This window comes from Aquarana catesbeiana, linkage group LG07 (assembly GCF_042186555.1).
Source record: "Aquarana catesbeiana isolate 2022-GZ linkage group LG07, ASM4218655v1, whole genome shotgun sequence".
Classification (NCBI taxonomy): Eukaryota; Metazoa; Chordata; class Amphibia; order Anura; family Ranidae; genus Aquarana; species Aquarana catesbeiana.
The window spans coordinates 85956596-85971587 of NC_133330.1; the positions used below are offsets into that span (position 1 = coordinate 85956596).

Below are 14992 nucleotides of genomic sequence, written 5' to 3' on the forward strand. Positions count from 1 at the left end.
ATTCACTGTACTGCAGGGGGAGCTTAGTAAACACAAGCCCCTACTCCCGACCCCCCCCCCCCCCCCCAGCCACGCTCTCTAAGTTGACAGATCACAGAGATCTGTGCAGGGAGAAGCTGCAGGCGGAGGGAGGGAAGGAGAGGTGCAGCATGGAGCGGCCATGGATCGGGGGTAGTTGGGGGGGTGATCTGACCTGTGTGTGGGGGGGGGGGGGAGACACATCTGGATCCCCCCATCCCCCCCAAGCCCTACGCGGCACCTGAAGCTGGCGGGAGCGGCAGAGGAGGGATGCCAGCTAACGATGGTGGCTGTGTGAATCCGGTTGAGGGGGGGGCTCCGATCAGGTGGAGGGGGGAGGAGGAGGGTGAAGGGGATAGGAGAGGAGAGTGGGGGGGGGGGTTTTAAGATAAAAGGGAGCGGCGGGAGGTGGAGAGGCAGGGGACAGGGAAGCGGTGGCATGGGTGGGGGGGGTTACATTAGGGGTTAATAACTCTGATCAGCGGGTTGTAATCCGCCGATCAGAGTTATAGAATTGTTCAGCAGAGTCTGCTGAACAATTCTGATATAAGCTTATGGTCATTGAAGTGACCATAAGCTTATAGGAGAGTGGGAAAGGAGGTCCGTACTCCGTACTGACTTGGCCACCTGCGGGCACTTTTGTAGGTTCGTACAGAGTACAGACTTGGCAGTGAAAGTATTAAAAGTCTTTATGGGTTAACCATGAATTATTGCCCAACTCAGACATTCGTAATGATATCTCACGTAGGGTAAAATTGCTGCTTAAATAAATATGCGTTTGCAGACGAGTGTGGTGACAGGGGTGCTTTTACATAACAGCCTAAAGTCGACTTAAATAAAATCCATAGCATGCCCACAGCTGCACTAGCAGCAATGATCATGCTTTAGCCCCTAACTACAAGGTGGTTTATAAACATACCTTGGTAAAGATGTTAAACTACAGGATGCCCTCTACAGAGACTATTAGAATCGCATCAAGACCAGGAATGGCCAATTCCATGGTCTATTTTTTTTTTTAAAGGAACAATCCTCTATAGGTTATTGCTAGGCAATATGTTTGGGTAGAATAAAGACCTTATCTGGGCTACTACTTTGCTTGTCACACATACCCTTAATTCCTACTAATTAAGGTCCCCGAAAACTATCACAGAAGCTTGGTTACTGTATTTCAATAGACTTTACATCCTGTAGAACATACACAGAAAATTCAAGGAATAGAATGCAATATTATTTTGTAGCTGCCTATCCACAGCTACGTTATTTAGGACAGGACATACCTGGCAGGATCTTGAATATTCCAGGAGTCTCAAATTCCACAGACAAGTCAAAGTGCGAGCAGTCACTCAATGACACAACCTCATTATCACCATTGAGGATGCCAAATATCCTGAGAGGCATCTCCAGTCTGTTTCCTATACGTGCTTCAACCGGACAAGGAGTGAATTCCATGCCAGTGGGTTCAATGACAAACACCTAAAATTTAAAATATAGATCTTAAGAAAGATGTGAGCTGCTATTGTTGAAAGCATCAGGTACCTGGCCGTCAAACAGATGTTTTTGCTTTAATTTCAAAGTGACTCTCTAATTTCCTTTCACAGTACTCCCCTGCCACTCTCTCCATCTCAGCTACCACCAAATAACTCAGTCTAAGCTTAGTGTTGGTAGATGGTGGAGCTTACACACAGGATGATCAGTCTCCCCCTCTGTCATGTGACATTGATCAGGCCCGGCAAGTGGTTGTTTAGGTGTTCAGGTGGGACCTCATACCCAGAAGAATCAGGCATTTTGTGATAGCTACAACAGAGGGAGGAGCAGTGGGGGTTTGATTCAAAGGGGTGAATTAGTAGTCAGAAAGAAGGCTAGAAAGAGGTTCTATCACATTTCTCTGAATGAGCAAAGCAAGAGACTCTAAAGTCACGGACTCAGAACAGGGATACAGATGGGTCTAACTTTAACTAGGGCATGCTCTTCCATATCCATGATTCAAAGTAATAAAGCAAAAGGCAGCCAGCAATTGTTAGAAGGCAGCAAGCATTGGCACCTTTTTATGTTAGGTTTTCCTCTAGCTGGCTTAGACAGCAGTAAAATCATGCCATACTAGTTTTAACTATATGCATTCAAAAGGAAGGCTTATATATTAGCAGGTATGTTTACATACTGAGAACAGTACCTAAGGTGCCATCTGTGTTTTGGTGGAACAAGCAAATAATCACATAAAAACTGATAACTGTAACTGAGTCTCTCAAGAACAGTGACTGGTCCCGTGTTGCCTAGTGATGATAGCGGTCTAAGCTCAAACCATGTGTTGTAATCTAAAAAAATGAAACCTAAGAAGACAAAATATGTTTTCTTTCACTTAAATCCTACTACTATTGTAACTAGGGTTGCACCGATACCGATACTAGGCATTTTCGCGAGTATCGGTACTTGCAAAAATGCTCCGGTACCCTAATCCGATACCGGAAGTGATACCGGAAGTGATAGGAACTGGACACATCAGTCGCAGCCTGTCAGCTACATCTGTGCTAGGATCTGGGCTTTGTGATAGCGTGTTTCCCTGCATGCAGTGCAGTGAAAAGGGAGATGCCGGCGTCCAGCAAGTACGGTCAGGGGCGGGAGGGGGGGCTCGGAAGGTATTCTGCACTTTCTCTGACCTGACCCTGATGCCTGGATGCCGACGCCCCCGGATGATCTGGCTGCAGAGAGGAAGCGCTTGCAGTGGGGGATGTCTGTGCCAGAGCTGGCCACTTCACATTAGTACAACTTGAGGAGGGGTGGATGGGGGATCATGTGGATGAGAATACAGTGGAAAGGAGTGGTGGAGGAAAACTGAACCCTGAACCCTGCACTCTGCATGCAATGTGCCTGGACCCTGCACTCTGCATGCAATGTGCCTGGACCCTGCCCTCCAAACCTCCTGTACTGTTGCCCACCAGCTCCCACCTCTGTTCCCATGTCTCCCAAAGACCCTCCCATACCCATCATCTTCCCCTAGTGATCACAGCCTTTTCCATCCCAACTCTCCCACCCCACAATTCCTATTTCACCCCACACTCTGACCCAACTCCCTAACAAACTTCCCGCTCCCAAACCACCCCCCACCTACTCTTTCTAGGCGATAAGTATCGGTAATTGGTATCGGTGAGTACTTGAAAAAAAGTATCAGTACTCGTACTCTGTCTTTAAAAAGTGGCATCGGTGCATCCCTAATTGTAACCCTCATAGCAAAAATGACACAGATCAATGCTACTCTACAACAGGTCATACACAGAAAGGTCAGACCAATGTTTAGGCAACATTTACACATGGCTTATTTAAATGCTTTTTTTTGGACGTTTTTCACGTGGCACGTATAGGGAGGACTATTTATTTCAATGGGCTGCCCTACAAGCAACAAAACACATCAAAATAGCTCGTGGAGACTATTGCTGCGTTCTGGTTTGCACGTTTTTTTAATGTGACAAAACGCATTTAAGGTGCCATTAACAATTAACGGTACCGCAAGAGCAACGTATTTCAAGTGTTATGGGAACATGCAGATCTGAATGAAACCTTAATGACAAAATTCCAGGATAGGCAAAAATTGTCTAAATACAATGCATACACATATTCTTAAATCTTGGTGTGCTTTGGGTATTTCCTACTCATCTGTGTAGCAAAGAAGCATTAAAAAAATATTCCTCTGTGTAGGAGCTTCCTGTAATAAAGTCTGGTCACTGCAGATCTCGCCTATTGCAGAATGACTGGTCTTGTATTCAACCAATTCCTGTAGTTTTCTGCAGGCAGCCTGTAGTGGGTGGGCCTGCTGGGTTCCTCCCATAGCTCTGCTCTCTGCACATGCTAGATGCAGCACAACAATAACGTCACTGCTGCATTACTGAGGTAATAACTGGGTTTCCAAAGGCATTTGTTGCACACAAAGTGGACTTATATTGAGGAAGATATTTAAATTAAAAAAGTTTTAAAGACTGGGAGTTCAGTTTTAACAGATTTGGCCATAAAAATGTTTATCCAAAATATGTACACATTGTTTGAGTACATGAGAAAATGTACATACTACCCCATATACATGCAGATGTAGTTATTGCACAACAGGATATTCTTTCTGAACAATAGCTAAGTGGAGCGTAAGATCCATACACACACACATATACCTGTAAAGAGAATAGAATTAGCTGAAATGGGATGTAATGCAAGCCGTGACTCACCTTCATCTCTCCAAAATGTAAAGAATTTTGCACATCACTAGCCCGTATAATACTAACACCAATGTCATCTGCAGTTGTCATTAACCCTTTGACAGTCACAGTAGCCACAGCATTATTTGAGGAGGACCAGGTAAAATTTCCACTTCCACCTTGTACCTTGAAAGCACAAATTACAGGTGTGTTCATAGTTATAAGTTAGTTATAACAGCAGATATAATGAAATGCTTTAATTTACATAAAGACTTTCCAAACAGACCCTGTTCTGCAAAAACATATTTGCACCTGGATTTGAAACATAAAGCTTATAAAATAAGAGGCATTTTATTTTCTTGACTTGATCAAACACAGTCCACATAATCTAACTAAAATGTATCTTTATCACAATTTAAAAATTACTGAAACAGGTTTGCTGAAGAGCACTTATATTACCTGTATTGTGTACTGATAAGCTCCTGGCTTAGGCTGCCAGGGAAAAGTAAGAATTTTGGGTGAAAGTGTAATCGGAGTATAGATTTCCACCTCTTGCTGGTTCCTCACAGGATTTGCCAGAACATGAACACCCCCATCCTGCAAAAATAAAAAGGTATAAGGTTATGCTCTAATCAAACACGTTCTGTTATACCCAAAACAGGACGGTTGTGTATGATTTTTGTCCAAGTGCTGCAAACCTACTTAAATTAGCCTTGATGACAAAGTTAATGCTACCCAAGAAAATTACTCACTTGCCATAGTAAATCAGGATTTAACGGTCAGTGCTTGAATAGGACTATACTTTTTTCACAAATCTTGTTATTTTAAAGCTGAAGTCCAGGCAGATATAAAAAGACACACATGAATGCTGCTCTGTACCCATTACTGTCAATTAAAAGTATTTATTTGTTGCAAGCAGTATAAATACCTGCATTCTACTTAGTATCTCCTGCAGCCTCTATACGGCTTAATTGGGAGAAGCAGCACAATGAGCCAAGCAGCTGTGCTGCAGAGCTCACAACATGCTGATAGGAATAGAGAAAGAGTGATGAGCAGATCAGTCTGCTGTTTCTCCTTCCACTGTGCATTCACAATGATTGTCTCACAATGAAAATTAACTGCAATTTAGAAAAATCAGGTATTGCTCCCTGCCAAACAGGATGGTGCTGTATGGCAGAGCTATTTTAATCCCAGGACTGGATGGACAAAAAATGTATATTCTTTGGCAGGTGAAACTCATAGCAGTTTGCCTAGCTTAGAATTAATGGACTACTGATTGAAAAAGAAATTACATGCATAAACTACAAAAAAAAAGAAAAAAAAAAAAGAAGAAGAACTGAGCCCAAGGATCACAGTAGATCAATAGAAAACAACGTCAACCCCGATGCAAGTCTCAAATATCTTTAAAAACAGTGCTTGATACCTTGAGGAATTCACTTCTACACATCTTAACTTACACATGTGGCTGCAATGTCCCTTTAATTGCCCACACTTACCGTCGCCTTTTATTTTAGGAAATACAGTACATGACAGGGGAACAATGTATCAAGACTGAAACCCTTTATGCATTGTTGTTCACATTATCATCTTATCCTAGTTGGATCTCCCATTGCATCTAGGTGGAATTCATATCATATTCTAGTCACCAATTAATCTGGAACTCAATACGGCTAAAAATATATATATATATATATATATATATATATATATATATATATATATATATATATATATATATATATACACACACAAAACTGGAAGACCCTCATTTCTTGAAAGAAGCATAAAAATTTGTGATTTCTTAATTTGATCATAAACAGACTTAAGCACCATACACACTATTAGATTTTCTGCAGATTTTTGTCTTCAGATTTACCAAAACCATATAATATGAGGTCAAAAACTTAAGAATTTCAATTTGTATGCAATCAGGCAAAATCTGAAGACAAAAATCTGCAGAAAATCTAATAGTGTGTATGAGGCTTTAGTTAGTGTTTTCAGTGTTCCACTTGTGTATTTTTTCTGGGATTTTTTTTCACTCTTCCTTCCAGGTTTAGTTAATGCCAGTGTCTTTTCACCAAATATGAAAGTGTATAATTCAATTTTAAAAATTCTCAGGTTTTTCCAAAGCAGAGTAGAAAATAAAGAGAATACCCTTTCCGAGAGAATCACACATCGTTAAGAAGCTGATCCATAAAGCACATAAAATGATTTTCTAAAAAAAAAAAAAAAAAAAAAAAAGCTACCTCCCTCTGCCTGAGACATGGGGTGTCCTCTTATTCCACAATAAGCCTTTAAACAATTCTAGGGGAGATGACTTGTTACTTGGCAGACCATAGGAAATACAATAGTTTTCATAACCACTGGTGTTTTTATATCTATGTTAACACATATCCTTGTTCTCTGATATTCTCTTTCAAATACAAACAGTAGCACGACAACTAGTCATACTTACTTCATCTACCATACATGTCAAAGCTGCGTCAATTATTGTCTGACCACTTTTCAAGGCCTTCACATGATGGTACGACCCATTCAGCGAGCTTTCCAGAATCTCAAAGTATTCCTTTGGTATCTTTGCTTCAATACGTATATTCTGAAAATAAATATATTTTCTTATAGACCATGAACATTATCAACAAAACCAACATGTGAAGCTGTAAATCAGATAACTTTCAGTTAACCACTAATCACTTGTAAATATATAAGGCCTCCTTTATTTCCTTGTTAGTAGCACAAGAAAGTAAAATACAAGTAGTCCATGATTTAAGAAATGGATCAGATTAAGAATGGGTTACAACAGCTATATGTACCCTTTCTTTAAACACAAAAAAATGGAAAATTGCATCATACTTACCGAAATTTTCCTTTCTTGGTGCCTATCCATGGCAGCATACCTGTGATAAGCTCCGCCCTGGAGTCCTCCCCTCATGATAGTTAATACATTATAAACGTGACAACCATACCCCCCCCCAAAAGCATTCTCCTATTATATCGAAAACCACGGGAGGGCATGTATGCTGCCATGGATGGGTACTAGGAAAGGAAAATTACAATAAGTACGAACAATTTTCCGTTTTCCTGGTGCCTCCATGGCAGCATACCTGTGATAAAATAAATAGCTAACAACAGGGTGGGTAGTTATTAAGGAAACGTGAGAGCTGACACAATCGCCCTTCTTCCAAACGCCAGTGAAGTGAGCGGGGGGGTCGGGGGGGTCGGGGGGGAGAGGGCGGAGGAGGGGAGTGAGGGGGAGGGGCAGCCAGCTCAGTATACAATACGATGTACAAAAGTAAGAGACCTCATACAGAATCAGTCCAGGGTTGCCACACTTTCGCGTATTTCTGAGGGCATCCTCTACTCATATAGGTCAACTTGTACATAGGCAAGACCGCGTTAACTGAGTCCTCCCAAGCCCCTACTGAGGGAGACCTAGGAGAGTTCCACTTTAATAAAATCTCCTTTTCTGCATAATAAAACAATGAAACCAGCAACTTAGTGTATCTAGGCCTTTGGTCATCATCGTGTATGCCCAGCAAGGCCATTTCAGGTGTCAGAGGTATTTCCAAGTGTAGACGAACATTAATGGCCTCCACTACGGCAGACCAGTAACGGGATTAGTCTAGGGCTGGTCCAGAACATGTGAATGTAGGAGCTGTCGGGAGACTAACAGCGCGGACAATTCGGGGACCTCTGTGGATATATTCTGTGCAGTCTCTGAGGTGTAAGGTACACCCTGTGTAAAAATTTTGTTTGAATTAATTTATATCTAGAGATATTACCAGTCTAGAGCTGTCCCCGAAGCACTCCTCCCATGCCTCCCTATCCAGAGTTGAAATCTCACTTGGTCCAGAGTACATCCATCTTCAGAGAATCCTTCCGAAGGAGGGTTAAATAAATTGTGGAGAGGAGCTTGACTAAACATTCCTGGGCCAGTAAATCCTCAACTACATCAGATTTGAGAATTGGTGGTGCAGGGAGGTCATGCTTACCAGCCAGCTCCTGAAAGGACCGTAGAGATCCATTCGACACAATATCCTTCAGTAATTTAATATTATACCGTGCCCAAATTTGCGAGTCTGGTATTGTTCGAAAGTGTGGGAACAATGGATTCCCCCACAACGGGCAAAAAGGGGACCACCGGTTAGGGGAAAGAAACCGTCTCCTGGCCAAACTCCACACCTTAAGAGTAGCCCTGGCAGGACTCGGCAAGGAAGGGTACGGAGAGGCTCTCCGATATATCAGGTTACCCAGCTCCCTAAGAGATCCCACAATAGCTGCCTCAAGGCAGACTGCAGCATTTGCTTTAGATTGCTCCAGCCACCACCTAACTGTACCTAACATGGCCGCCCAATAGTATAACAGCAGATTGGGCAGAGCCAAGCCACCACAAATCGACAGGGAGCTGGAGGGTCGATCTGGCCATCCTAGGGGGGGATCTCTGCCATAGAAAGGATCCAATACAATTATCTAGATCTCAGAAGAAAGACTGGGGTATCCACACCAGACAATTAGTGAAAATATAAATACATTTGGTAAGATAAATCATCTTTAGGATATTTATTCGTCCCAAGAGATTAAGAGGTAGATTAGCCCATCGAGAACAATGCTCCTCGAGGCGTGTCACTATGGTCTGGAGATTAAGACGTTGGAAAGACTGGGGATCTCGCGTAACCCTAATACCTACATACACAAATTCATCCACCTACTTTAGCGCGGTTTGTGCCGCAGATTGTCTGGTCTGTACATCAAGAGGGAACAAAACAGATTTGCTCCAAGTGATGTGAATTCCAGAGAACCGTCCAAATTGATCAAAGGCCTCTAAAGCAGCCTGCAGGGAAGGACCAGCATCTTGCAAAAACAACAAAGTGTCATCCGCATATAACGAGATTTTCTCCTCCAGAGGGCCAATCCGAAATCCTTTAAACGGTCAGATTCCCTGACTAAAACTGCCAGGGGTTCCAAGGCCAGCGCAAAAAGGCTGGGGGATAGAGGGCATCCCTGTCAGGTCCCCCTCTGGAGGAGAAAGAATTCGGAAAGGGTATTATTTACCCGTATTCTTGCCTTAGGGGCTTTATACAACAACTCCAGCCAATGTAGAAAACGAGGCCAACTCCAAATTTCCGCAACACTGCCCATAGGTACTCCCACTCAACTGAGCCAAAAGCCTTCTCTGTGTCCAGAGAGGCTATGACTCTAGTACCCTCATTAATATGGGAGGCGGCTAAATTTAGAAATAGTCAATGGATATTGATAACCGTGCCCTTACCAGGCATGAACCCTGTCTGATCCACATGAATGAGGTCCTCAATTACCTTACCGAGCCTGCGGGCCAAAACTTTTGCTAGCAACTTGGCATCGGCATTGGTCAAGGAGATAGGCCGGTAGGAGGCACACTCCTCAGGGTCTTTACCTGGCTTGGGCACCAATACCACTATCGCCTCAGACCATGATTCTGGTAGAGTCCAGGTCTAAGGATTGTTGCAATAATGAAGTGAACTTGGGGGCCAAGAATTCTTGGTATACATTGTAGAATTCGATGGGAATTCCATCGGGTCCTGGGGCTTTTCCTGACTGCATAGAATCTAATGCCTCCTGCACCTCCTCAGGGGAGATATCTCTATCCAGCTCTTCCCTTCTCCCCTTCTCCAAGGAGGGGAGCGGGATCTGGTCGAGATAATGAAGCAGTTCAGAGTTGTGAAAAGTTACCTTAGAGGAGTATAGGGTCTGGTAAAAATCAAGAAATCCAGCACTAATGTCCGCTGGAGCTGTTAGACTACCATCTGGATCCCTCAGCCTACCAATATGAGTCGTGACATGTTGCCCCTTGGCCAGCCAGGCCAGCAGCCTCCCGCTTTTATCCCCGAATTCAAACACCCTCTGGGCACTATCAAGCATAGACTTCTTAGTGAGTTCCACCCTAAATAGGGACAGCTCCTGCAAGATATCCTGCCAGGGCACATAGTGTCCCTGATCAGGGGACCGCATATATTCAGCTTCCTTCAACTTTGCCTGTTCTTCCAAATGCCACAGACAGCGCAGACTGCCGCTTTTTCGTAGCTATACAAGACATATATTCACCCCTAAGCCATGACTTAAGAGCATACCACAATATCAGAGGTCCAGCAGATCCCGCATTAACAATCCAAAAGGCACAGTGCCTCTGGCATCTCCTCCTGAATATTTGGATCCATAATCCAGTATTTGGACAGCCGCCACACCCCCACCCCCACCCCCTCCACATCAGAGATCTTAAACGTGACAGACACCGGAGCATGATCTGAGATTCCTCGCGAGAGGATCTCCACAGAAACCACTCTACGTAGCAGAGCAGGAGAGGCAAAAACCAGGTCAATGCAAGATAGGGTCCGGTGTGTGGTGGAAAGGCATGTATATGCCCTATCAGATGGGTGAAAATGTCACCAGATGTCTGTCATGTGGAAGGTAGAGGCCCAGCGCGTCAAACTCGGCTGCTGCAACCTAGAAACGTGCTGTCTGTCCATCTCCGGAAAAGGAACCATATTAAAGTCCCCAGTGAATAAAACATTGTCAACATTATAAAGCGTAACCTGTTGCATCAGCCTGTGAAGCACATCTATGTCGGCTGGGGGGGGGGGGGGGGGGGGGGATAAACGCCCACTATCACAATTGGTACCTCCGAAATCAAGGCATGCAGGAGCACATATCTACCCCCGAGTCGAGCTTAACATCTAAGAGCCGAAAGGGCAAAGATTTGTGCACTAAAACACTTACTCCTCTTGCATACTTGGAATAGGAAGCATGGTAGTGTGCACCTACCCAGGCTCGCTTGAGGCCCAGTATCCGGGAGCCCATCAAGTGTGTCTCAAGAAGAATACACACCTGCGGACGGAGTTTCCGCAAATGGTTGAGCACCAGCGAGCGCTTTATAGGGGAGTTGAGGCCGCGCACATTCCATGACACCACTAAGCAGTTAGCCATAATACAGGCATGACAATATGATGAAGGAGGCACATGTGCAATGCCATCCCGGGTCGGCCTCCAAGAGGAAACCACGCGGGACCACATTCACAACACAAACCCCCAGTAGGATATTCATATAAGTAGTACCATCCATATCAATACGGTATGCATCCAACAGTTTCACCAAAAGACCAACAGTGATTATAAAACATATGTAAAACCTTAACACCCAACTCAGGTTAGCAAATGCCACCTCCCCCCTCCCCGCGCACCTCGGAAGAGTGAGGAGCACTTAAATCCCAAAAAACCCATAGTCGAGGACTATACTATTAAGTTGGGGACATGTGTCCGGAATCAGATGCTACTTCATCCCAATGCCAGGTAAACTAAGCCTGAGTGTGCATAGGGAGACTCTTCCCTGAGCAGTGGAGTAGTATGGTCCAGAGGGTAGTCACTGATGTTCACCTGAGTAAACAGGGGCACATACTTAGAAGTCTGTTACAACTTATAACCAGCAGAATTTGAGAAATACCAGTTATGAAGAACCAGGGAGGATAGACTGGAATAATATTAGGATCTCATATGCAGTTCTGTGTCCATCAGATATAGCAGGGGGTCAGTGACACACAGAACCACATGTCAGGTTCAGATAATTGCCAAATCTGGATCCGGGTAAATTATGCCCATCTTATGCGTCTCCACAATAAAAGCACTTCGCTTCATTAATAGTGCATGGAAAGCAGTAAGAGGGCTCAGGTATTAGAAGGAAAAACAAAAGTCAATTCTGACCCATTACCAGCAACTAGAAAGATTGAGGACATCAACATCATTCCAAATATCTGCAGATAGTTACGCCGACATCTCATGGCACTCTGGACCCAATTTTGTCAAGGTCCTGTCTCAACAAGCCCACATCCAGCTGAACTTCTTCTTAGATGCCAGCGTGGATTGGCAAGTGGTGACAGCGGTTTGGCAAGAGGTGATAGCTGCCATGATCTCTGGTAATCCCGGGGGAATTATAAGAAGGTCCGCCTTGTGGTCCGTTTGCGACGCCATATTGGTATGGCGCGCAGGAGACCTCAGAGAGCAGGGGACCAGGCCGGTTTCTTCTGGTATATTCGGGGGAAATTTCAATTTCTTACCCCGCTTTTGACCGCCGGGAGTTCTGGAAGGCATCCAGATGCACAGGGTCTCTCCGGTGAACGCAGTTGTGATATACTGATAAGTTGCAGAGAAATACTCCAGGAGCTCATAGGGAACACGTCGACTCAGTCCGCCATGCCGGCCACGCCCCCATGAACAATTTGTTTGATGCTCTAAAGGGACTTGTGGCTTGCAGGTAGCATCTTAGCACCTTGGAAATGTCCAGTTCTTGTAGTGAACCTGAGAGTGGGTCCATAAAGGTAGGAAGTGCCCAGGCTTCTGAGAGAGTAGACCGATAAGAGACTTTTGGGACAAACCCCTGTACTGTCCGTAGTTCCACCCTATCCGGAAAGAAAGATATGTGCTCATCTTCTGCCCCCAGAGCTTGCAATTCCAAGGCCCTTTTTCCTGAAGTCACTGCAATTAGAAAGGTCGTTTTGAGCGCAGGTTCCATAGGGAAGCGGATTCTATTGGGACAAAAGGCTGAGACATCAGACAGTCCAGGACAAAGGGGAAAACCCAAGCAGGAAAGGAACGTTTTACTGGAGGCCGGATTTTTTTGACTGCCCTGAAGAATTGAACGATGAGCGAATTTTCTGCCCATCTTTTCTGGATGGCTGCTGATATAGCCGCCACCTGAACCTTAAGTGAACTGAGACCAAGGTCCAGGCCAGCTTGTAGAAAATCCAAGAGAAGTGCAGTGGGTGGCATTGTGGGATCCGAACACTTGTCTGCCACAAACAATTTGAACTTATTCCAGATTTTTGAATAAACATAATTCGTGGAGGGTTTTCTGGCCTTCAAAAGAGTCAAGATCACATTTGCAGAGCAATCTAAGGACTGGAATTTCTCCCTTTCAACATCCAAACATGCAGATTCAGCTTGTGAGGAGCTGGATGCCCAAATCTCCCTTGAGAGAGAAATTGAGGAAGCACCGGAATCTTAAGCTGATGACACGTACTGAGGCCCATTGCCCATGGGAACCACGGCCTCCTTGGCCAGCAAGGGAGAATTGCCACCACTCTGACTGGTTCCTTCAATAAACGCGAGCAGAAACTTTGAGATCAAGGGCTTGGGAGGGAACGCAAAAGCTTTTTTGCAATGCCACAGGCTCCAGAGGGCATCTACTGCTTCTGCTCGAGGATGCGGCAGGCGGGAGAGAAATCTCGGCAGTTTGGTATTCATTGGTGAGGCAAAAAGGTCGATTTACGGAGGATTCTGAAGACTCATGATCCAACTGAACACAGAGGGGTGAAGAGACCATTCGCTGTTGTCCTGAAAACAACGGGACAGATGATCTGCCTCTTCGTTCAGATGGCCCAGAAGGTAGACCGCCTTCAGATCCAGCAGATTTCTCTCTGCCCACAACATAATGGGCTCCACTTCTATTAGTAATGGGATGCTGTGGGTTCCCCCTTGTCTTTGGTTATACGACACTGCTGCTCTGTTGTCCAGGCGTATTAGGACTTGTTTCTGGTGTAGATGTTCTCCCAGATTCACTAGGGCTATATAGACCGCCCGTAATTCCAAGACATTGGATACTACCCCCTTCGTGGAAAAGTCCCACCTCCCTTGTACTGCAAGGTGATCGCCAAAGGAGACACCTCCTCATGGAAACTGAGATTGAAATTAGTTGACACAGTGACTTCCTCCTCCACTGAGCCAGGAAGCCCACTTGAAAAATCCTCAGATGCCAATGAGCCCAGGGTAGCATCGGGATACAGGAAGACATGGTCCCGATTAGACTTGAACAATCTGACGCTGACAGGTGAGAAAGTCTTCTTACATGACACATTTTTTGGACAATAGCCGTCACTTTCTGGGGGAGAGACACACTGTTCCAGCTGAGGTGTTGAAAAGAGAGCCAAGGTAGATCACTAACTGGGATATTTACCAAACACCCAAACTCCTTCAGGGTGGACAGGAGAATCTCCCTGTGTTCCAGAAGCTGCGTTGGACAGTAGGATTTCGACTAAAAAAGTAAAAAACTTGCAGTCCTCTTTCCCTGAGGGGTGCCAGGACTGCGATTAACACCTTCGAGAATATCCTTGGGGATATACACAGACCGAAAGGAAGGCACTGGAACGGGAGGTGTATGGGACCCATCGCCACCCTTAGAAATTTCTGAAAGGCAGGGAGAATGGGAACATGAAAATAGGTGTCTTGGAAGTCTACCAAGACCATCCAGTCTCCCAGTTGGACCATCTGGATCATAGTTTGTAAGGATTCCATTTTGAAAGAGTCCAAATGAATGAAACTATTTAATCTCTTCAAATCCACTACTGGTCTCCATTCTCCACTCTTTTTGGGGATAAGGAAGAGAGGAGAATAGAATCCTGTGAATCTCTCGGAAGGAGGGACAGGGATTATCGCTTGCTGAACCTGTATTAGGTGAAGATATTTCTGCAGAGCCTCCGCCTTTTGAGGAGAAGCTGGTCGTTTGGTCAGAATGAAAGAGTCTTGTGGGGGATGATTTAGCAACGTCCAAAAATGGACCAAAACGGACAGTAGATACCACCCAGGGATCTTTGCACCGGCTGAACCAGACTTCGGTAAACCTCTTCAACCTGACCCCTACTGGAGGAAGTTGGAGTGGCCTCCTGTCAAAAAGTTTTCGTTGCCGCCTGGGGGTTGGAGAGACTCCTCTGTTTGCTTGACTTCAGAAAAGTGGCTTGGGTACTTCTCCAATTCTTTTTGGGGTCCCTACTTTG

At 44.8% G+C, this 14992-nt stretch overlaps 1 protein-coding gene across 2 annotated transcripts in view; it reads right to left on the minus strand.

The window, feature by feature from the left end:
* The window catches only part of NUP210 (nucleoporin 210), a 287888-nt gene that overhangs the window by 191421 nt on the left and 81475 nt on the right, over positions 1-14992 (minus strand). For both annotated transcript variants that reach the window (XM_073592410.1, XM_073592411.1), the window contains exons 10-13: positions 6652-6792; positions 4656-4793; positions 4227-4382; positions 1296-1491 (exon numbers count right to left, since the gene is read on the minus strand). In XM_073592410.1, the coding sequence (XP_073448511.1) occupies positions 1296-1491; positions 4227-4382; positions 4656-4793; positions 6652-6792 (631 nt within the window). The remainder of the gene's footprint in view (positions 1-1295; positions 1492-4226; positions 4383-4655; positions 4794-6651; positions 6793-14992) is intronic.